General features: G+C 43.4%; 1 protein-coding gene across 8 annotated transcripts in view; it reads right to left on the bottom strand.

Annotated features, from left to right (window-relative positions):
* ZBTB10 (zinc finger and BTB domain containing 10) overlaps nucleotides 1–16,463 on the bottom strand; it is a 34,050-nt gene extending 17,587 nt beyond the window's left edge. For 4 of the 8 annotated variants that reach the window (XR_012040840.1, XR_012040839.1, XR_012040838.1 and 1 more), the window contains exons 1-2: nucleotides 15,142–16,463; nucleotides 7,029–7,926 (exon numbers count right to left, since the gene is read on the bottom strand). Coding sequence is in view for 1 of the 8 variants with exons in the window: in XM_072852297.1 (XP_072708398.1) it covers nucleotides 7,029–7,926; nucleotides 15,142–16,095 (1,852 nt within the window). In the remaining 7 variants the exon portion in view is untranslated. The remainder of the gene's footprint in view (nucleotides 1–7,028; nucleotides 7,927–15,141) is intronic. The other 4 variants (XR_012040835.1, XR_012040834.1, XR_012040833.1 and 1 more) reach the window with 1 other exon arrangement.
* Nucleotides 16,464–22,827: the final 6,364 nt, after the last annotated feature.

Below are 22,827 nucleotides of genomic sequence, written 5' to 3' on the forward strand. Positions count from 1 at the left end.
ACTTTTTATACTAAAACAGTTGAAAGGAAATGCTAAGGAGATCTTCACTTCATGTTAGCTTCTCTAATCGCAGGCAGTCTTAGAAGCAGTAGCATAATTGACCAAAACCCTTGTGTTGAGCTGGCATATCGGTATTATTCATTGCAGACTTACTTTGCCAAAGTCTAACTTCGTCCAGGAATACCAAGGGATTTTGTCTTTACACTGGGCTTTGAAGAAAATTAAGGTACAAGACAGAGGCGCAAATCTGTAAAAATACCAAACAAAAAAGAAAAAACCCAACCTTTCCAACAAAAAACAAAACAAAACCAACAGCAACAACAAAAACAACAAACCAACCTAGATACTTCCTTGGGAACTCTGCATAACAAGGTCTGGGAGTACATGACAAAGTAAGTTTGCCAGACTGGTGTCATGCTCTCCTTACAAAGTAACAGGCAACATTACACCCTAAAGAAAGGGGATCAACTCAAGTCACAAGCAGGCAAATGTGTAAAAGATTGGAACTTTTACATAGCTCATACTTTTCATACACGACCTGACCATGAAAGACAACTGCTGCTTAACAAAAGGGGTTTTTTTTCAGCTTTAAAGATCATGTTTTTAAAAATGTCCCCTCTGAGCCCTGGGAATACCAGAAGTGACTGAAGTTCTGCAATTGTGCCTACATTTTTACAGTAAAAAAAGGCAACTCTTATCTTGCCAACTCCCCTCTCCATTGTTCCCAATATAACAGGACGAAGCTCATAACTAACAAAGCTACACCAATGAAGGCTAGTGGTTAAAATTAAATTGTCTGCCAAAGCTCTACTCCTACCTACTCATGTGTACTGCAAGTACTATAACGAGCTTTAGGGTAAACACATAGTATAAGCTTGCTATGCTATAGTATTCTACATTTAGTATAAACTTTCTACACTAGGAACACATTTCTAGTTGGATATATTTACTGATACCTGCCAGAAACTGGCACAAGTAAGAAATGCTGCCTGCCTCTCTCCTCCACCCCAAAAAACAACTCCAAGTTCTGTACACAAGAATTCTAGAATGTACACAGAGAATAAATGGTTGGGTAGCAAGCAAAACAACTCAGCAAGGACAGAGAACCTGAAAAAGAGAAGCTGAAGGAACCATCTTTTAGTCAAACTACATGCCACATAAAACCTATTCTACTCAGCTACCAACACTGAGGATGACCTATTCCTACCCTCAAATTAAAAAACAAACAAACAACAAAAAACCCCCAAACCACACCACACACTAAGACTTGTACACCCAGAGTAACTGAACTGCAATTGATCAATTTATACTTCCATAAAATCTTACATGACCAAGCCACCCTAGCACAAGAGTGCTCTCACAGGGAGTTATGGTGGTATAACTGGATTGAATAGGCCCACCAATGCAGAAAACCTACAGGTTAAATAAGAAACCTAACATTGTTTTTCTGTACTATATGTCAGTTAAGGCATAAAGGATATTTTTAGAAGTCCTTTAGCAGTCTTTTACCTTCATAAATATCATATGGGAATGGATAGGCATGTGAAGACAAGCATATAGGAGATAAGGGGGCTCTGGATAAAAACAAGACTTTACTTCCTAGAGTAATTACTATCTGGAAAAAAAGCTTTTTAAAGGAAGTTGTATTCTAATCTTCATGATAGTTTAAAAAAGCTCCACACTACTCTGAAAATCAGCTACGATCCAAAAGGATCTGAAACATCTGGAGTAAAAACACTTTCACTGCTCAGCATGTGATAAAATTAATTAGATTTGACTTATTGAGCTACATCTTTGAGATGCAGAAGGGAAGCTAGCTGAAGAAATAGCACAGCTAACTTCCGTGGCTGGAGTTACGCTCCCCACATGAATCAAGAAGATACAAAGCCCTTGGTTTTCTTTATTTATGGAGTTGCTGCCGTCATCATCACTATTTCATAAATGAGGTAGCATAAAAATCAAATCAGCACTTCAGATTGATAATTTTTTTAAAAGTGAATGTATTGCCTGCACTTCAATTGCACTGAGACAAAAAAGTTTTTCAGGCAGAAAAGGTCTGTAGACACCACAAAACCTTCTTCTCCAACCCATCTAGCTTGCTTTTTTTGGGGGGATGGTGGTGTAAAAAAAGCCTCAATACAACAGTAATATGGACAATATTGGTTAAAGTTTCAAGGTCAGTGGCTGACCATACCATGAGAATGTCAGGATCTACTTGTCACTGGGTTCATCCCCAGGAGAGATAACGGGGAAGAGGCTGACCCCCAGATGTTGTACTCTCTTTAGATGACTTCTAAAAACCTATGGGGCCTTCAATACCAGGTTACACAGGAAATGGGGCAAATAAAGAGGTTAAAGGTCCATTAAGCAATTTAAATCTTTCAGTCAGGGTATCAGCTGGAGATCTGAGGAAGATGTGACTGAAACTTACAGTACCATGGAAGAGCAGGAAAAAAAAGCTTAATTTTCTTATACTAATTTTTTTTCTTTGTAACTCAGACAGTCAAGTGGGGTTTATCCCTACAAGAAATATAAACATGTCCAGATAAGTCCATCAATCTTGATTTCTTCAAATACAAAGTTATCTGTCTTTATTGTAAAGTCCTGATCAAGTTGTGTTATGCTGCTCCCTCATGTCATGAGGAAAACTGTGACCAGCACTACATTTTTGTAAGCAGGTTTAGCTGCTGCTTGTATCCTTCTGAAAAGTAGTTGCTTCTACAGCAAGCTGAATTACATTCCTTAGAAGCCCTACAAAATCATTCAGGAGCTGTCTTGTTCCACAAAAGGGCTGTTTTCATCCTGGCCTTGTTATCCTTTCCCTCACCCCCACCCCCAACACAATATACGACACAGCATTATCTAGCCTGCAAATCATGGTAACAAACAATCTAGTGGTAGCTTCATAAAGCTATTGGGATATTACATACAAGTCTCTCTAAGAAGCAACACAGTCAGCTGGAAAGCATAAGCAATACTTCACAGTTGTGTTCCGAAGCCTGAGGATAGGACACTTGTACTCCAAAAACCAGGCCCAAACGGAAAACAAATTCAAGAAGTTATAAAAGTTCATAAAAAACTATGAACAGACATAAAGAATATGATGAATTAGAATCACTGAGCTTTTATGAACTGGAAACTGACTAAGAGGTGCTGACTGCTCACACTGTTATTTTCACCATTGTAAATGGTTAGTTGTAGGATGCACCACTGTAAACAGTAAAGACATTTTTAGCAGATTATCAACTAGAATGGAAAACAGTAAGATAGGCGGTAACATTCAGTGTGAAGAAACACAGCTATTTTAATTAATATAGCTAAAACTGGAGAAGGCTTGAAAGCTTCAGTAAGAGTAGGTAAATGAAATAAGACAGTACATGAAATTTAAAATCCATCTCAACTTCATGGAGTTTTTTGAAGCTCACCAAAGCACTACTTTTACGGGGAAGGCGTTAAATATAAACTCACTGGCAACGCAGGGTGAGAGGAAGGAGAAGCTGCCATACTCTTATGGATACCTGCAGGAAAACTCACATTTGGCAAGAAGCAGTTTAACGTGTTTGCTTTACTGGGACAAGAGGAGTAGAAGATAGTTCTGAAAGCTTTTATTGTTCATTTTCTAATACTTACCAGTACCCAGCTGGAAAGTCCATTTACTATAGAATTCAAGGTAGTGCCTTTTGGGGTAAATTTTTGTAGTGAGAGGAATGTTCTTAAATAGGCTTCCCTTCCACTGTATCGATGGTATTTCTTTCCCCTCACAAAAATACCAAACAACCCAAAACCATAATCAAGGACACAGCAAGTCACTTTGCGTTTAACTGGACATCTCATAACCACAACTGGTGCTGGCTATCCCCGTTAGCACATGACAAAGCGTAATAGGAGGAGCTCATTCTTTCCCTTTTAGAAACTAAAGGGACAGCGCACCCCTTAGCTTTCATCATAATAATTTACTATTCTTTCTTTTTCTTCTAACAGTATTGTCTTATATCTATTCCAGAAGACATTTTCTTACACATTTTTAAATCCCGGTGCCTATTACTTGTGGTAGTTTTTCACCTCCACAAGAAATTTAATCCACAACTAAAAAGTTACCGTATAACCTGCAGGTTACTCTACAACTCATTCTTGTCATTCTTCCAATTCTCCACTCCTCCCTCTTGCATCTTTTCTTGGGCATAGAGGGAACAATTGAAATACGAATGTTTGAGAATGGAATCTACCTGCAGAGTGAAGAAAAACCTAGCCAGCAGTAGAGGAGAAAGAACACCAAGTGCTGAAGCACAGACTATGGGTGAAAGTAAGCTATACCAAGCCCTATTTCCAATATCTCTTCTTGTTTCAAGCAACATGCATGCACATAACAACTTCATAAAAGTAAAGTTCTTATTATAAAAATATTAGATATGGGTTCCAAAATAGTTCTAACACTGACAGAAAATGTAATTATTTACTTGGGACCACTTATGTTGTGCTCTGAAAGTACCAAGAAGGTCATTAGTTGACACTGGTTTATAGTTCAATAAAATAAACTCCCCCCTGCAATCACAGAACTTTCAACAGTTTTGGACAGACACCACAGCGCAACTTCAGTGTGCCCCTAGCCTCTAATACAGCTCTTTTCATCAAGATGTTGCATGGATGTATATTGTAATTTAATTCTTTAGCACAATGAGTTACTGGAAGCCCTGGGGCTTCTGTCCAAAAAAACTGAACAAGGACTAAACTTGTTTAATCATTACTGCACTGCCCATATCCTCCGTTATTTCTTCAAGAAAGCTCCACAGGACATATTCAAATTCTGCAGATTGCAAACAAGCATTTATTTCTATTGCTGGGGACATCATTTAGCAGACTTTCTCTGTGGTATTTCCAACAGTAAAAGAGGTTGAATATCTACCCCATATAAATCAGAAATAGAAAGTGCATGCTAAATTGTGTCAGAAATTTAATGTTTCTGCAATTAATATACAGGTCCTCAGCTCCTGCTCCAGACCCTCTGCTGCCCTTTTTCATGCCGCTGCAACTAAGTATGTATTAGCGAGTAACGTAGCCCAGCACAGGCAGAGTTGTTGTGTGGGTGCTGAGGACGCAACATCCCCACCATACACATCTAATGGTGCTTTACGTAAGGCTAGATCTAACCTGGTGCTGTGGACCCAAGGCCTGTTAGCAGGTGGCATGCAATAGGCATGTTTCCGAAACACAGCTTCTATTTTCATTTCAGCCAGAAGAAACCCCGTGCAGTCTAAGAAAGCTTAGACAGTAAGAGAAGATCAGGAAGTTCACTTTGCAAGTGTACACTCCCAAGCTGAACTGCAAAGCTGACGTAGACCTACCCACTGAGTTCAGAGATGAAGACTAGAGATAAGCAAACCCCCTGAAGCATTTACAGAATGAATGTTAGCTCCTCAGTACAGCTGCTTCTCCAGAGCTGCTCCTGTTGTGCCACACTACTTGCTAACTACATGGACATATCTTGTACTGGCTGCCCCTGCTCAGGTGCCAGATGTACACGTCCGTAGCTCCAGTCTGCATCACTCTATATTGTCGCACATCATTGTGGTGCTCATGCATATATGGTGGTACGGTACAGCACAGCGCAGTCACCACATGCCCTCTGTGGGACTGCTGTTCACCTATTGCCTCCTCGCACCTCAGCAGCTGCCAGCCACGGATTGGCATCTACACATTGCCGGCAGGGTAGAGGCATTTCAGGGCCCCAGGAGAAAAGGCCTGTCCCTGCCACTACTGAAAGGATTTCTTTCAGCCTTGTTTTTAAGCAAGCCTGGGGGTACAGCAAGAAACCAAGACCATCCTTCCTTCCACCAAAGTAAATATAGGTTCCTAGACCCTCCCAGAACTCAGGTTGCTTTCAAATCTCTGTTTTGTCACTGGAATACGAAAATATCCAGAAATATTCTACACCCACAGGTGTAAGTGGTGATTCCCCCCCCTGCCTTAATTCTACCCCTTGAACCTGGGAAGCAGAGGATATCCACAGTCCCTTGATGTTTGACAGCAGCATACATTTCAAAATGCTTTAGAAACAGACACATCTAAAGAACTTGGTTCCAGCTATGTCTCAAATCCACCTTTGACTTCTAAATTGGGGTAGGTTTTCAAAACTGCTAATTCATCTAAAAGTGATACAGATAAACAGCAGTACTTCAAATATATACTTCAACTATTCATACAGTATAATAATAATTTAAAAATAAAACCCAGAACTTAACTACATTGCCCCGAATCCCAATTACACTGTGAACAGTCTGTTTGTAATTCTTTGTGTGACCATACTTGTTTAGCAAACAGATATTTAACCTTATCCTAGCATTTACCTTAACCATAAATCCTTAAGGAAAATAACCCTATGAATTCAGTCACTCAGGATTTGTTTAATGAATAGTTCAACAAAAAGATATTCCCTCTACTATATGTCATTGTGGCATCTCTTTCCAATCTGTTTCACAAATCTGCTTTAAGAGTTTCTATTATCCTAGCCAGGATTACTCCATTTTGTAGCTTCCCAGATACCCCTACAATAAACAGCAGTGGAAAGTTGACTTCTGTTTCGGGGTGACACTCAGGTGAGGGAGATTGCCAGAAAAATCTTTTGCTAGAGGAGGGAAGGAAATTAAAGGCCCTTTCTCTCTGTGCAACCAACTAATATCATTAGCCACCAGTTATCCCTCCTTGATTTTGTGCCTAAGAGTGGCTACAGATTAAATGTAAATGCTTACATTTTAGTTTCCAACAGCTGGTTAGGATCCCTCAACTCAAGCATCAAATGCAAACAGCGTGTTACATACTGCACGGCACAGCACTGTCATTCCTGTCTCTAGCCAAGGATATACTGCTATGCCCCAAGGTGAAGAATCAGATTACTGATTTAGTAACCTGGTTGGTGTGCTGACTTTACTAAAAGATCCTGTCCAACATACCTTTATAAAAGTTACATTGTTATGTACTTTATTCAATAATTTAGTTTTCAAATGACATGACTGACATTAAGCAATATTTACCTGCTTCTTCTTTAATAAATGACAAATCTTCTTCTGGATATGGGACTGACGGTTGCAACACTGAGCAATCTTCCGAGTTCTCTTCAGTATTAGGCGGTATATTATAAATAAATCTCTTTGCAGTTTGGTTTTTCCTTCTTGCTTTTCCAGGTTCTTGAACTGATTGTCCCTGCGCACCCATGTCATTCCATACGAAAACTTTTCCCTCACCTTGAGATTCACTTTCAGCCATTTCAGGTGAACTGTCCTGGACCCAACTGCAGTCATTCATTTGGTAGCTTTCCATTTGGCCCTCATCAATAGAGTAACCATCGTTCTCAGTTTTTATGCTACTTGCCAAGTTGGTAAGGTTTCGCGTTGCCCAGAAGCTGGCAACTTTCTGATCCCTTGGAGACAAGCCATCCCTACTAACAGATCTTCTGTTGTAATCCACTACAACGGTCTCTGGAGCTTCTGATTTTATACTTATGTTTAAGGCATCTTTAATGAAGTTGCGGCAGGACTGGACAACCTCCGTCATCTGAAGGTAGCTGGCCACTGACATCACTTCAATGGCATTTTGGCTCGTAAGCACGAGGTTACCAGAATATAAGAAGTCCAAGATGACAGAAAAACCTTGAACAGCAGCAACGTCTAAATAGGTAACAGTGGTTTGGTTACGGCTTTCTTTGTTTGTAAAGCAATACAGAGTCTTAAAGAAGCGGCTGCCTGCAACCAGGATGTTCTTGTGAGCTCTGAAGACCCTCCCACTCACCACAATATTAACATCACAAAGAATGCCTTTCTTCCTCTGCTCGTTGAGCTCTTGCAGGAGCTGATAGCAGTAAGAGTTCTCATTTGGCCTGCTGTTAAAATCACAGTATCCTTCATTATTCAGTTCTGATGGTAACTCTGACTCCTGCAATTAAAAAAACCACAACCATAATTAGCTCTTAATAAATGCTCTCCTTAGTCCTCCAACACTATAATAAGGATATGAAAATAAACTTCAGAAGATAATGTTATTCAAACGATTTTTTTTTTTAATTTATGTTCGTGGTCATAAAGGCAGGCAGGAATGTATAATTAAAAAAAATATTTCTGAAAATTAAGAATCACGATCTCATTCTGCACCCTCCGCCCCCAAATTTGGAACAAAAACAGAACTAGCAGAATTGCCTTGAGGGCAAAGGAAGTGAAATTTCAGCCAAAAGTAAGGAAAGATTTAGTTGAGTGTGAAGTACTTGTTTTTTCTTAAACCACATACATTAAAGATTCAGGAGTGTCTCTTTCCAAAGATTTAACTAGATGGTTCTCGCATATCCAACCCCCCCTTCTTCCCTAGAAACCTCTACTTAAATGGGTAAATAGAACCTTGATAACTGATTCGACATTTTCTCATGCTGAGTGATGAATACATAAAGATTAGGTCTGTATCTCCCAATCTAACCGTCTTACATGTTTTAAAGAAAACAAATTACTGAAGTAGTTATAATAGCAGATATATTTCTTATACAGTTCTACAAATTAGGCACTTATTCTTTATTTTCTAATGGTGGCAGGCTTAGTATTAAATAGCTGTATTACATAACAAGTGGACAGAATATTGCAGGTGACAAAATAAAACTTAAACTTCCATTACATTATTTAACCAAGACTTTCTTGAATCAAGCTTCACTGAAACTTTCCAGCAGCAACACCTTTAACTGGTACATACTTACTATACAGACAGTATTTACTTACGTGCCTCTACAACCTTTTTAAGATGTAATCTCAAACATGGCTTGAAAATTTTGCTAAAAGTAATATCAGACAGTCCAACACCAATAAATTAGTTGTTATTAAAGATTAGTTCAGACAGAGAGAGGCTGATAAGGAACAAGAGATCTGAATGGGATTTTAGAGCATTTAGAAAATTTATAACTGATGTTTAGGCAATGACGATTCAGAGCTGCTACAAAGCAGCAGCTAGAACAAAGCAGAACACAACAGACTGGCATATTTGAGACCATACTTATATTGATTGATACATGCTGCCATCAAGAGCAGCGACGATGACGGAGTCTGTTTTATACTGGATCTCCGAGACTCTCTTTTCTTCCCTAGCAAATAAGGACAGTTCAAAACTGGCTGGCTCCGATATGGTTTAGGATGAGAGAAGATCAGATTTTGCAAATTATGTCCTTATTTTCTCCTCTCCTTTTCTAAAACGACTCACAGATTTGGGGGCTAGAGGTATCATTAAAGCTCAACTACCTCGACATTACAGGTCAAAATCTGCATTAACAGGGTAATGTTAATGCAGTCATGAGCCCATAATCTATACTGGGGCTAAAACATATGTTGCAGAAAAGTACTACCCTTAATTTGGGACTATAGCAGAAACCAGCTATATAAAAAAAAAAGTAACTTTCTACCACACAGGAATTAGTGCATTAAATCAGTACTCACCTCAAGTTATAATCCCAGTGTGGATCACTGGGATGACAACTGAGGCTGTAACTACATCCTCTAAAAATGGTATTTACATCTATAAGCAGCAAATAATGCCCAGCATAACCAAAATAGAAACTGTACCATTTCAGCATCTCCTGCAGAGAAGTTTCAGTTTGCTGTCACATTTAAGTTGCTTCTAAATTTCTACCCTTCTCAGAAAAACACTTCAGTGAAAAGAAGAGGTAGAAATAAAAGCAATTAGGCTTTTACGTGAAAGCAAGCAACAGATTTTTGTCCAACCTCGGCTTAATTTTTTCTGCGTGCTCTCTGACATACACAAGTACTATCTCAGATCAGAGCTCTGAAACAAAGTACATCCCAAACGTGTGACAACTAAGTCTATCATTCTTTAAGTTCTCAGTGGATTTTTGATCTGGACCAGCTTTCTGTCACTCCAGCAACAGAGCACTGCGTAGTTTCAAAACACCAATTACACTGACTTTGGATCAGATTAAGATGAAAACTATCGTACCCTGAAGTGCTGTCACTCTAGTCAAAGTCAACCATCAGTGACTTGCACCTCACACAGTAAATGTTAGGTAGATGCTATGATAGCTGACAGTTTCATTCTCTGAAACACATTAAACACCACATAAAATTTAAAAATAATCTACAGCGGTTCTTTTCTTCTTACAAATGTCTGATTAAAGAATGGAGATAGAGTACATTTTAACTGAGCATGTGTATGTATCCAATCAAGCTGATTAAAAAAAAAAAGATTTACAATATATTTTTCCTAAGAAAAAGACAAGCCAGCATGATAAAAAGGAGCTGCAGATCACAAATGTGCTACAGAAACACAAACCTGAAGTCTTCATTATGAAAAGACCAGAAGGCTGAGTGAAAATAAGAGACATCATGCAACTACTGCCCAAGCTATAGGGGTGTGTGTTGGGGGAAAGAGATCAATATTGCAGCTTTACAGAAATGGGTGCATAAATATTTTTAAAACTAACTATAATATTGGAAACAACTGTTTAACTGCTGCTATGGAAGTAGGTAACCCTAATGGCACACCTCAAATGAAATGAAAGCCCCAACATCTGAACAGTTATCAAGCCTATGTAAACCAAGCATGACGAGTAGAATTAACATTTACTATGAGAAAAATGAAAAAAAATGTAATATCCCTTGGAGAGTTTTAAGCATCTCCCCTTTGTACAGAAAAAGCACAATACAGTTCAATAGGAGGTAAGGTGCAGGAAAAAATTACAGAAAATAAAAAAAGTATATTTTCAAGCTTCTGTTACTTATGTTGTGCCCATGGCACATCATCATAAGGGTACAGTTTTTCTGATGAGAACCACAAAGTAATGATATTTGCTTAGATGTCAATTATATTTTCAGAATACAGACCAAATATTCCCATCACCCAAGTTATCTCAACACCAAACCAACTTCTCCTTTACTAAAAACCGATAAGAAATCTAGAATAAAAATCAGGATTATTTCAGTTTTATTTGTGGAATCCACAGCATTTTAAGTCTGAAAAGCTTCTCCCTGTAGGTGAGATTAAGAAGCATTCTGACAGAACAGAGACTGCTCAAGGAAATTACTATTGTGCTCAGTTTCAATTAGACTCATCTGAATACACCCGAAGATAAATGACTATTTCATATGTATAATTCACTAATTAAACTTGCCTAAAAGCTAACAGGAGCAGAAACAGATGATCAAAAACTGCTACTAGAAACTTGCTTTTCTTTCTCCTCCTGTGCCATCAGCACACTCTGTCTCCTGGAAGCAAGAAGCGGGGGGGGGGGGGGAAGAAACAAAACCAAAACCAATCTAACCATAGATTCCATCTCAGCTGTATGTATATGAAAAGTAGTTATGCCACATGTTTGTAATCCCTTCCCCATTACCACACCTTACTCTAAAGCAGTTTCCCTATGCCCCCAAATTAATTCTTATCCTGAAAAATGGATCCTCTAACAAAAAGAGTGAGCTATCAGGAACTTCTTAAGCACGTGCAGCTACAGAGGAAAATGATCTAAAAAGATAGTCCTATCAGCTGCACACATGATGCTCTGCTGCCGTTTTACATGCCACAACATTGCTCACAGAAAACTCAGCAATTTAAAACTGTTCCATTAAGTGCCTAACATCCAATTGAGTAGTTTGAGGTCTGGTAAAAACACTATATAAAAATACAGTAAATGATAGGCCTTCAGAGTAAGGACTGACTTCCTCCTCAACTTTTTTGCTCTGCTAAGAGTAATTCAAGAAGTTAACTTAGAACACCATAATGTAACTCTTACATCTGAAGCACGACTTCTATTCATCACTGCTCATACAAAGCAAACAATTACAGTTCACATGGAAAAAATAACACATCAAAGGCCTTCCTCCTTTTGGAGAGCTTCTGCTTTAAACCAACATGCCTGTTAGGCTAGAGAAAGCTTTTCTGGCAGTATTTCCAAAGCTCAGCTTCAAATTATGTCCAGAGAGAAAATGTTTTAAGAAGCAGCTTTGAGGGAGGAACCCCCAGCAGCCAATAAATCTGCATCTCATGGATCTAAATTCAACACAGAATTTAAATCCTTTGCAGTGATTTTCCAGTAAGTGTCTATTTCTTAAGATTTTTGCAGCACAATAGTCTGTTTATTAAAAAAACAAAGGTAGTTTCAAGCTGATTATATCTTTCCTTAAGCTTTAATATGGAGACAGATTATTTAAAAAAATAGAATAAAAAAAAAGGAGTCAAGTTTTTTGTCTTAGAAAGAAGCACCAACTGACAGCTCAATACCCTTGAATAACAGCAGCTGCAACCACTTGTGATGTATTTTGGCATTCCAAATTAAATGTATCCCAAAAAAACTGAAATCATTGCTCATTTCTTCATAAGTGTAATATCTAACAGACCTATAGAAATTTCCACTGCTTTACTGTCTTAACACCTACAATTTCCTTTTTGCACTTGAACAGTGGCACTATGCCATATGTTTATTAGCAGCTGTTAAACATGCCCTGCAGTTGAAGCTTGTCAAGTCAAGAATACATGTGTGTTGTCTCTAAGACAAAGGCTGAAAGATCTCTCCCAAGTTTCATTAAATCTAAACAGCTTTGCTGCCTCATTATGTATGTTGGAAATATGGTCAGGGTACAAATTACCTACTTCTGTTCCACGTATCTGGTATCATGGCATTAAGGAAAAAAATGGGGCTATTGTTTTGGTATTAATTTAAACATATGTATCAAGAGAAATTCAAGTGCTATTAAAAATGTGAAAGGATATGGAAATTAAACATAAAAGTGGAAAGAAAACAAAGATTCTTAATCAGATTTGCAATAAAGCAAGTGTAACCCAACAGTGCACCACAAAGAAAACTACATTGACTTTTGAAAAACTGCAATTCCTTCCCTTGTAAGAAGCTTTTAATTGAAATGTAATTGCACAAGGATGCATCCAGCATTGTTCTCCACTTGAAAACACCAATCTCTGTACAGCTACCTTATAGAAGCTTACTTTGTCCAAACCTTATCTTTAATACAGTATAAAAGAACCACTGATACATCTATCCTACTGTTTCATTTATTATTACAGTTACTACAAATATTTTTTCTTAAACTATCAGTGGTATAAAAGCAGAGGCTCATTTTTATAAAGATACCCATGACAGTGAAAGGTTAATCTTCAAAAGAAAGACTTACATGAACTTTTAGGCTACTGTAACACACAAACCAATATTCTCCCCCCCCCCCCCTGTATTTTACAGTCTTACAACAGACTGGGGATAGGAAGACAGAAAGAAAAAATCAGTAAGTTTAGTAGGAAAAACTGCTTGGAATACATCTTATTTACGCATAGTTTAACGGGAGTGAGAGAAACTTCCAAGTGTGGCATGAATTAGCAACATCTAGTGACACAGGAGGCTGCACAGTGACAGGACATACCTTTACAGGGTAATCATTCACAACTCAAAGTTAGAAACCAGGCAACAGGATGGTAAGAAATATACCACAATAACATTAAATAAAAAGAACATTTTCAAAGACATTAAGAGATAAAAGAAATTAAGAATGAAAGTTTCAAAATTAGAAACAAGTTATTTAAGGCAAGTTGGGCTAAAATACTGCAGAGTGAACGGCAAACCCCAGATTGGAGGAAACTGATAAGATGACCTACTGCCATGAAATGTCTGTAATAATAGCTGCCTCAGAAATACACATACTGAAAAAGTAGTATTACTCATCTTGAAGGTGAACGTTGCATTTATAAATCGAAAAATAATATTTTGGATAACTGATATTTATGCAGCATAAGGTTTTCCTTGCAATCCTGCGGTAGTTTCAAATAAAACTTGCATTCCTTTTCCACCTAGCTCTAAGAAAACCTACGTTCACCTAACATTTTATCTGTCATCCTGATATCCTACCCAAACATTAGAATAGCAGCTCTTGTCCAAGGTACCCTGAGCTCCTTAAGGCGCTGAAGCAATATGCTCAATTTAACTGTTGCACTACAATTCAGACTCCAGATACATCTATACAACCAAGGTGGGTGTTTCAATTAAAACTGAGCTCTAAATAGTGAAAACGGAGTGATCAGGGATTAATTCCGTCTCAAGCTCAGCCTAACAGTTCAAGTACTAGCCTAACCTGAAGCACATTAGCTTGTGCCTGCTGGCAAGTTTAATGCCAGCTAGGCGATCCGAGAGAGCTTTTGCAGCGCAGACATCCTTGGGAGGAAAGGCTGCAGAAGGCTGGTGATTCAACACGAGTATTCCTTAAAAGCTTTTCATCCACATATGTTCTAGAGTTAGCCCTGCCTTATTCCTAAGAGCAGCCAAGAAACACAATAATTTTAAGTTCAGCAGGGAACATGAAGAGTTTCACTAGTCCCAAAGCATTAGAGGAGAGCTGGCATATTAACATGGCTTTCAGGAAACCACATGTTTATCTCAAACATACACCAAGCAATTGCAGACTTCTTGCTCTAAGGCAGCAATCTAAGGCAGCACAATCGGGAAAAAGATTTAAACGAGAAAATCTTGACTATGCAGAGTTATCCGATTAATGCACAGGGACCATACCGTTAGGAACGGCAGAGTAATTCCAATTTCACACTGGTAAGTACCAGTTTCACACGCAGTCGTTAGCCGGACACTACCCTCCCTTCTCCCGTACCGCAGGAGGAAGTTGTACCGAGTGTTTTTAAATCACTGCAGCAACACTGGTATTCATACGCAACTTTTTCCCACATTGTCGGTTTATCTTAACGAGATAAACTAATGAAAACAGCACTCGCTACCTCCGAACAGCGAGGCCACGTTAACCAGGTACAGCCATAAGCAACACTTCGTGCTAACGCTCCCGGGCTGCACGACGGCAGCGCTGACAGCGCTGTGCCTGCCCAGATCCTGCGGGACTCACCCCAAATCGGAAAGCGGGCTCGTCTCCCGCTCCGGAGACGGCGTGCGAGAGCAGCACTGCCTGCCCAGTCCGCCGGGCAACAAACAACACAGGAAGCCATTTAAAGAAGTACACACACGTGGGCAAAAAAAACCTATGCGAAAGGGGAGGCCGGGCTCTCCCCCGCGCCGCTCCGCGCCCTGGGGGACGCGGGACCCCGCCGGCGGACGCTCCCCCCCACCCCCGCCCGGCCCGGCGGCCGCCGCCCCGCCGCGTCCCCTACCTGCTCGGCGCTGACGGGCTCGTTGAGGCGATGCTCGGCGGAGAGGTGGTGCCGCAGGAGCAGGGCCCGCTTGTAGTTGCGGGTGCCCTTGCAGAGCTCGTCGTGCCCCCCGGGAAGGGCCCCGCCGGCCATGATGAGCTCGGGAGGGGCGGCGGCGGCCGCGGCGGCGGTGCACCAGGCGCAGGACATGAGGCCGGTCTCCTGGCAGTAGTAGAGCCATGGGAACTCCTTGAGCCAGGAGCCCTGGAAGGAGATGTGCAGCTTCTGCAGCAGCGACTTGGGCCTGGCTAGCGGGAAGTGCTTGATGCTCTCCCCCTCCCCCGCGCCCACGCTGCTGCCCTCCGCCTCGTCCCCTCCGTCGCCCCCAGACCGCCTGCTGCTGCTGCAGCTGCCGCCCTCGGCGCCGCTGCCGTCGCCCAGGCTGCCCCCTTCGCCGTCCTCCTCGTCGTCGCTGCTGTCACTCAGGGAGCCCCCGTCCTGGACCAGCTCCTTCCCCTCCAGCAGGCCCTCCGGCTCCAGGCCCTCCGCGCCCTCCAGCTCCATCTCCTCGTCCGCCCCCCGCCCATTGAAGTGCTTCCGCGGCCAGGCCGAGGCCTCGCAGCCATTGTTAGCGGCGGAGGGGGCGGCGAGCAGCCCCCCGCCTCCCCGAAAGGCCAGTGTCCGGCGGTTTCTCTCGGCGAACATGGGGCCGGCGGCGGGGGGCGAGACCGCCTCCTGAGGCAGCAGCAGCTCCTTCTCGTCGGCGGCGGCGGCCTCCAGCTCCTCGGCCTCCAGCCCCTCCAGCTCCACTTCCTCGTCCGCCCCGCGCCCGTTCAGCGGCTCGGGGTCCTGCCGGTCCCAGGCCTCGGCCGCGCCGCCGGCCCCGCCGCCGGCCGCCGCCGCCGCCGCCGCCGCGGCGGTGACCAGGCCGCCGCCCCGGAACGCCAGGGTCCGCCGGTTCATCTCCGCGAACATGGCGCGCGCGCGCCCCCCGCCCGCCGCCGCCTCGCGCCCCTGGCCCGCCGCTCCCCGCCCGGCCGAGGGCTCTGCCCGCGGGAAGGGGGAAGGAGGCGCCGGCTGCCGTGCGGGAAGGGCGGGGGTGGCGGCCGAGAGAAACGAAGTCCGGCCGCTCCCCCCCGGCTCCGGCCTAGATCGCCGCCGCAGGCTCCCCACAATGGATCCGGCTCGGCGGCGCTTCCGTCCCAACAGGCCCCGGATCAGGTCGAATGGCAAATGAACAACGGACTGCTCCCACAATGCACCGGGAGAGCCACCGCAGGGGAGGGGGAGCGCGAGCGGGGGGCGGGCAGGCGGGGGGCCGGCGGGGCGGGCGCGACAGCTGGGGCGCGTCACGCGCCCCTGCGCCGCCCGCCCGCCCCGCCGCGCCGCGCCGCGCGCGCTCGGCCCGGCCCCGCCCCGCCCCGCCCGCCACACGGCGGGGGCGCGCGCGACCCCTCCCCCCGAGGGGCCGCGGACCCCCCCCCCCCCTCTTTCCGCCCGCCCGCGCAGGCGCGGGGCGGGGGGGCCGCGAGTCCCGAGCGGTGAGCGGCGGCCGCGGCGGAGCGGGGGGCAGCGGGCAGCGGCGCGGCCGAGCCGCCCGGAGCCGCCCGGCGCGCCTTGCGCCGGCGGGGCCGGCCACGGCGGTACCGTTAGGCGCCTCGCGGCGCAGGCGCGGCTGCCGGGCGGCGCGTGCGGCGTGCGCGCCGCCCGCACGTGCCGGCTGGGCGGGTCCCTCTGCGGGGCGAAGGCTCGAGGCGCGGCGAGCTGCAGCGGCCGGCCTGCCGGGGGCGGCCCGCCCAGCGCGGAGCAGAGCGGCGGGGCTGCTGGACAGGGGCCCTGGGGTAGCCCCGCCGGGCGGCTCCCCGCTGCTCACTCCCTTCTCCCCCACGCGCGCTGGCACGGGGGAACGGAAGAGGAAAAGCAAAAAACTCGCAGGTCGAGGTAGAACGTCGTTTAATAAGTGAGGAAGTAGGAGAAGAAAGAAGGAGAGCGGAACGCGTGATGCCGGGCAGTCACTCTCCACCTCCCGTGGGTAGACCGATGCCCAGCTAGGTCCTGAGAAGAAGATGGTTCATTCCCTCAACCCTCTCCTCTCTGCTCTGCTGCGGAGCATGGTGTTACGCAGCACGGAGTACCTCTTCCGTTGGTCCAGGTCATCTGCCCAGTCGTGTCACCTCCCAGCCTCTCGCGCACCCCCGATCTGTTTGCTGGGGGGCACAGGGTAAGAAACAGAAAAGGCCTCAATGCTGTGCAAGATCACAAATCTAAACTGCAGCCCTGTGTGACCTGCCGTGAAGAAAATCAGCTCCATCCCAGCCAGACCCGCTGCAACAGATAACAAAAGATGTCAGAGAGGAGGGCTACGGAGTCTTACAGATGAAGAAGTATGGTGGTGTAGCTGGTGTGTAATGTCGTCTATTCAGTAATAAAAAAAAGATACTTCTCTGTCGTGGCCTGGAAATATGCAGGGGTCTGGGAGAGATAACTTTGACTTAAACTTCTGAGAAGAGTTTGCAAGAATACTATAAATAATGCTGTAAGCAAGAATGCTTTCCTCCTTCCAAAGAGTTACTTGGGAGAAGGAGACCTTTGGCAGAAAATTAACTTCCACTTCTGGAAAGATTAAGGAAATCTTTCTAAAATTGTGGGGAGGAAGAGGACAGGAGAGTTGGTCATGGAGAAATGGAGAAACTGTAAAAGGCAGCATCAGATTTCCAGGAGAGGAGCAAAGATTATCTAAATTTAGGCAAGGAGGCAGAGGAGGGATGGGAGATGAACTTTCCATTTGTTGTGACTTACTGGGGCACAGGGTGGAGATAGCGATTCAGATCTGGGTCCATCAAAGCAAAGGGTTCCCATGATACAGCCTGCGTAAAATGCAAAACAGACCCCTGTTTCCTAAAGTTTTGGGCTTTGTGATGTGTCGATGTTTTTGCATTCCTGTGGCGCTTGATCCTTGCCTGTCAGCATTCATCAGCTGACTAGCGCCTCAGCACTTCTCTACATTAAAATTTCCTACCCGTTTGAAAATTATATTGTTTTTAAAGAAATGTCTGGTGTTGTAGATTATTTCTTACTAAATGTTTAAACTAGTGCAGATTGCAGTGAGTGTACGCAGAAAGTTGAGATATTAAGAATATCTGCTGGGATTCACATTTACGGAGCAGACTTCTTGTGGTCCCAGGGAATGTAACCTGCACCCAGGACTGGTACGTTTTAAGTCTACCCGGTGGACATCCAGGAATGAGCTGGGGTAAGATACATAGGAGGAACGGTAGCATAATGAGCTATAGGGTCCCTATTTTGGAGTGCAAAGAAGTGTTATTTGATTGCAGTGGGTAATCTAGAGTGCTAACGAAATGATACAGAATCATAAAATAATTTAGATTGGAGGAAACCTCAGGAGTTCACTCAGTTCAAAGCAGGGCCAACCTCAAGGTTACAGTCGGTCGCTCAGGGACAATGTCTCAGACTCTCCTGGACTGTTTGCTGAGAAGACCTTTGGTAATAGCTCCTCCCAAATGGTCTTATCGCGCTTTTGCTTTGTCAGCTGTGCAGTGCACTCAACAAAGGCAACGTAACCAAATCATCGTGGCTAATTTAATTGGTCTATAATGGCTCTGTCACACCAGAATTGAGGTGGAATTGGTCTGTTTGATAGTTCCATTTTACCGAGTGCCTTCATGGACACAGGTCTCCCCAGGTAATCTTAACTTTTGCATAACATTTTTTTGTCACTGAGTAATTCACAAAAATTTTCAAACCACTTCATCTTTATCGCAGAAATTCTTGTTCAGACTGCTTTGTTACAAATGAGGTTTTCTATTATGTTCATGATGGAACTAAGTATTGCAAAAAGCATCCTGAGATGCTGTAGTAAAAATGCATTTATTTTAGAAACATTAATTCACTGTTTCTTCATCAATTGGTTTTCCCCTGTCAAATCCACATGCTACTTAGGTTCATAGTTAAAAAAAATCATTAATGTGCACCTCATGGTAATTTTTTAACATATCTTTTTCACCCATAGTCTCTTGAGAGTCGTAGTGTTTACTGCCGAAGTTCATATGTTTGGACAACAGCTAGAATCTCTTTCCTTTTCCATTCTTTGATGGGACAGTATAGGAAAGAAATCTTTAGTGGTTAACTGTCCTAGTCCTGTAGGCAGCAAGTGCTGTTTTGTCCAGTCTGAAATCTAATTCTCCAGATACAACATGCAGCTTCCTTATTTCTCTGGTAGTCCTTTGGTTCTTTCTGCTTCTTTCTCCTGTGTTACAGAAAGACATAAAAATCTTCCACGGTTCACTGGGAAACAATCATAAACTGATTCAGCTTCCTGCGAATGAAAAGCTAGTGCCTCACATGAGAGAGTGGAATTAATAATGGGTGCTGCAGTGTGGCATTTTGCTTCAAATCTAGAATAGCCCAAATCTAAACTATGCAGTTGCCAGTCACTGGTAGTACTTTGTGCAGGGGACATATGCTAGGAAGGCATCAGCTGTCACTTATTTTTGTTTTCCAGCATCTAAAAGTCCGATAGTTGAAAATAATTAAATGGGCATAATGCTGTGAGAGGGAGTGAACATCGCCTAAGATCCTGTTTATCACTCCAGCTGTATGTATATCTGAGGAGATGGTTTATAAAACTCCTTTGTGGGTGAGTATCATCACTAATCAGTTCCATATTTAATGCTACTTACAGCCCATTCTACCAAAACTTTTAAACGTGTGTTTATATATTCTGCTGGATTAGGGTTTCAATGAACAAATTGCAAGCTCCTACAACAAAGAATAGGATCTTTTGCTTTTAGGTGATAAAACCACTTGTGCAAGACTCTGAGGATTAAATTCTCATACTTGTATGATGCCTGATGTAGAGTACCCTGTTGATTAGGGACAGTGTGTTATCCATAGGGGTAGCGAGCTTGTTACACACATCCATGTTACACCATCCACACATGTCTCCTTTTGTTGCAGCTGAGGAGAGTATTTAAAGTCTGACCTAACTCTTAATAGAAATGAGTGAGAAACAGATCATGAGAGACATCGCGCAATTCCAGTGTATACTGAGCATAGCATTTTCAGCAAGATACTACTGCTACTAACAGCACGTTATATCTGGAAGGATTTGTGTCCCAGAATTCCTGCTGTGACCTGAGAAACACTTTCGTGATGGGGCTGACTCTTCCAAGATAGCTTCTGAAACCAATGGGATGTTGTCCGATCCCTAGAGCATGTCTCTGCAATTGATGTTCATACAATAAAGACGATTCAAGGCTTTTTTCAAAGAGAGTTCAAGTTCCACTGACATGGTTTTTGTGTTATTGGAAATCTATATTCCTGGGCATATGAAAGTTAGAGATCAAATGCTCCTGCATATTGAGGTATTTTGGAAGCTAGAAGTTCACTGGTAAGAGCGGAGGCTCTTTTGTCTCTCAAGCAAAAGCATTACTCTGCAGGATAGGCTGATCTGCTGTGGGGGTCACACAGCAAAGTGAGTGTGCCAGAATCGGAGCCTTATTACTGGGACAGGAACAAGCACACATTTGTCCTGATACACCAAAAGTGGAAAAATAGATCACAGCAGAAAATAAATAGTATAAGCTGTCACTTTGTAGTATGAACTGTGCCGCTCCTCAGAACAAGTACCAGGAAGAGAATACAGTGATCAAAGCTCAGGAGGAAGGGCTCGGAAACCTCAATGCCATCCCTACTCTGAAGTTATGCTTATGCTGCACACTCAGGTGCCGCTGAAGTAGACATACCAAAGTAGATTTTGGTGGCATGGGTTCAGCTGCCTAGGGAGCACTGAGTGTCTTGGGAAAGCTTGTGTGCTGAGATTTCATTGCCGTCCAACCTAGCACAGGCACATCTGCTCATGTCACAATCCTTGCTTCCAGATTACAATTAGAGAAGACTTTTGAAAGTGTAATTCCCAATAATAGAAACTCGCACATTTGTAAAGTGTCAGCAGAATGTTTGGACTACAATCAGTAGCTGTTTCTGTAGTAAACAATTCAAATTGAGTTCATGCAGTTATTCCTCTTGGAATACCTTATAAGTGATATTCGGAAAGGTAAATCACAACCTTTTTCAGGTCAATTACTTAATTTTGCACAATCACACATTGTGACTTTAGACAGATTAGGAATGTATCACGAATTAAAACTTACCATCCATCATCAGATAACTGTTCCCTTGCACGCTCTTAGCACACAGCGAGTATGAGATAACGTGCCTTAACCTAACCCATGGTGGAAGAATTTTCAGCATAATTGCATTAACCTTATATTTGCTACCAAATAAAATATACACGAGGACAGGTGTTGTGCATATAAGATGCTATAGCTTGTGCGTACTTGTAAAGCTATGGACAGACGGTGTGCTCCAGATCTAACTGTGCCATTTGAAGATTTTGCCAGTGTGCACCTACACGCTCCCCCTTTGATGCTGTGGTTACTACTGCCATAGCTCTGCTGGTGAAAGGGTTTGTTTAAGAGCTCTTTCATTTGCTTCAGGCAAAACGAGCAGGTTGGTTTAAAGCCTCTTCATTGACTAATGCGTCTGAGTTGTTGGAAGCACACGAGGGAGCGCTCACTTAATTCCTTCTGCCAACAGAGATGCGGGGGTGGAAGCTCTCAGCAGAGGAGTGGTAAGAAACAACTGAAAGAACGATAATGTCACCGACCGGCACACCTGTCTGCGAGCTGAGTGCCAGCGCATGACTTAGTCCTTCATGTGCTGTGGGTATTATAGCTCTTCCAAACACGTCTGTGCCTTTTCTGTTACACATTCCTGGCTTAATTCTCTTTTATACTACTCTTTTATACTTCTATATTGCTCCGGCAATACAAAACAATTTGAAAGCATCCAGAGGTGTTAAAGCCTTCTTATTCGGCAAAACAATGTGAAAAGGTATAACAGGTGAATATTGATGACTCTAGTCCTGCAGAATTAAATCCATAATTTTCTTATCCAGAACCTCAGCTATTCCTTTAAAGACTGCCAGGTGCACGGGGAGCCCTGGATGCGGGGTGGCACTGCTGCCCCTCAGGCGAGGGACGGTCCATTTCGGGGCTGTGTCTCACACTGATTTTACACACTGGGGCAAGTTCACATCATGGAGTGGGGACCAGCCTTCGTTCCCAGTTTGCACATTTTCTTGCAGTTGCCGTGTGCGTGACTCCCATTACTCTTAAACCTAGAGGGGTCCAGTTGCACACAGGCCTCTGAGAAGAGTTTTATCTGCCTGGCTGTGAACAGATGTCCCTGTCACCCACTCTTTCCAGGTTTGTCCTTCCTGTTGTAGAGCCTTCTCCTCTGGCTGCACCATCACCTTGCCAGGAAGAGCCAGGGGACGTGTAGTGGCTTCCCTCCTTTCACGGATCCCCCCCGCTGTCTTCGGTGAACTGTTGCTGTGTGGCAGATTCATTGTAGAGTTCATCTTCTGCTTTCTGTTTTCATCTCTTTTTTGGCATTTTCCTAATCTCTTTAGCTTGTCTTTCCTTGTATTTTCAGGTTGGGGCTTCGAGACATCCTTACCAACAGATAGTGCTTTATCCACTGCTGTTGTTGTTATTATGACTACTAAATATATCGCTTCTTTTGGAAGAAGTTCTGCTTATGCCAGTCTTCTTAATGTTGTAGCTTCGCACAGTTGTTTTTTGTTGTTTTTTTTCTTTTTTTTATCCTACACATGCACAGCAC

The sequence above is a fragment of the Ciconia boyciana genome, chromosome 2 (assembly GCF_034638445.1).
Source record: "Ciconia boyciana chromosome 2, ASM3463844v1, whole genome shotgun sequence".
NCBI classification, from domain to species: domain Eukaryota; kingdom Metazoa; phylum Chordata; class Aves; order Ciconiiformes; family Ciconiidae; genus Ciconia; species Ciconia boyciana.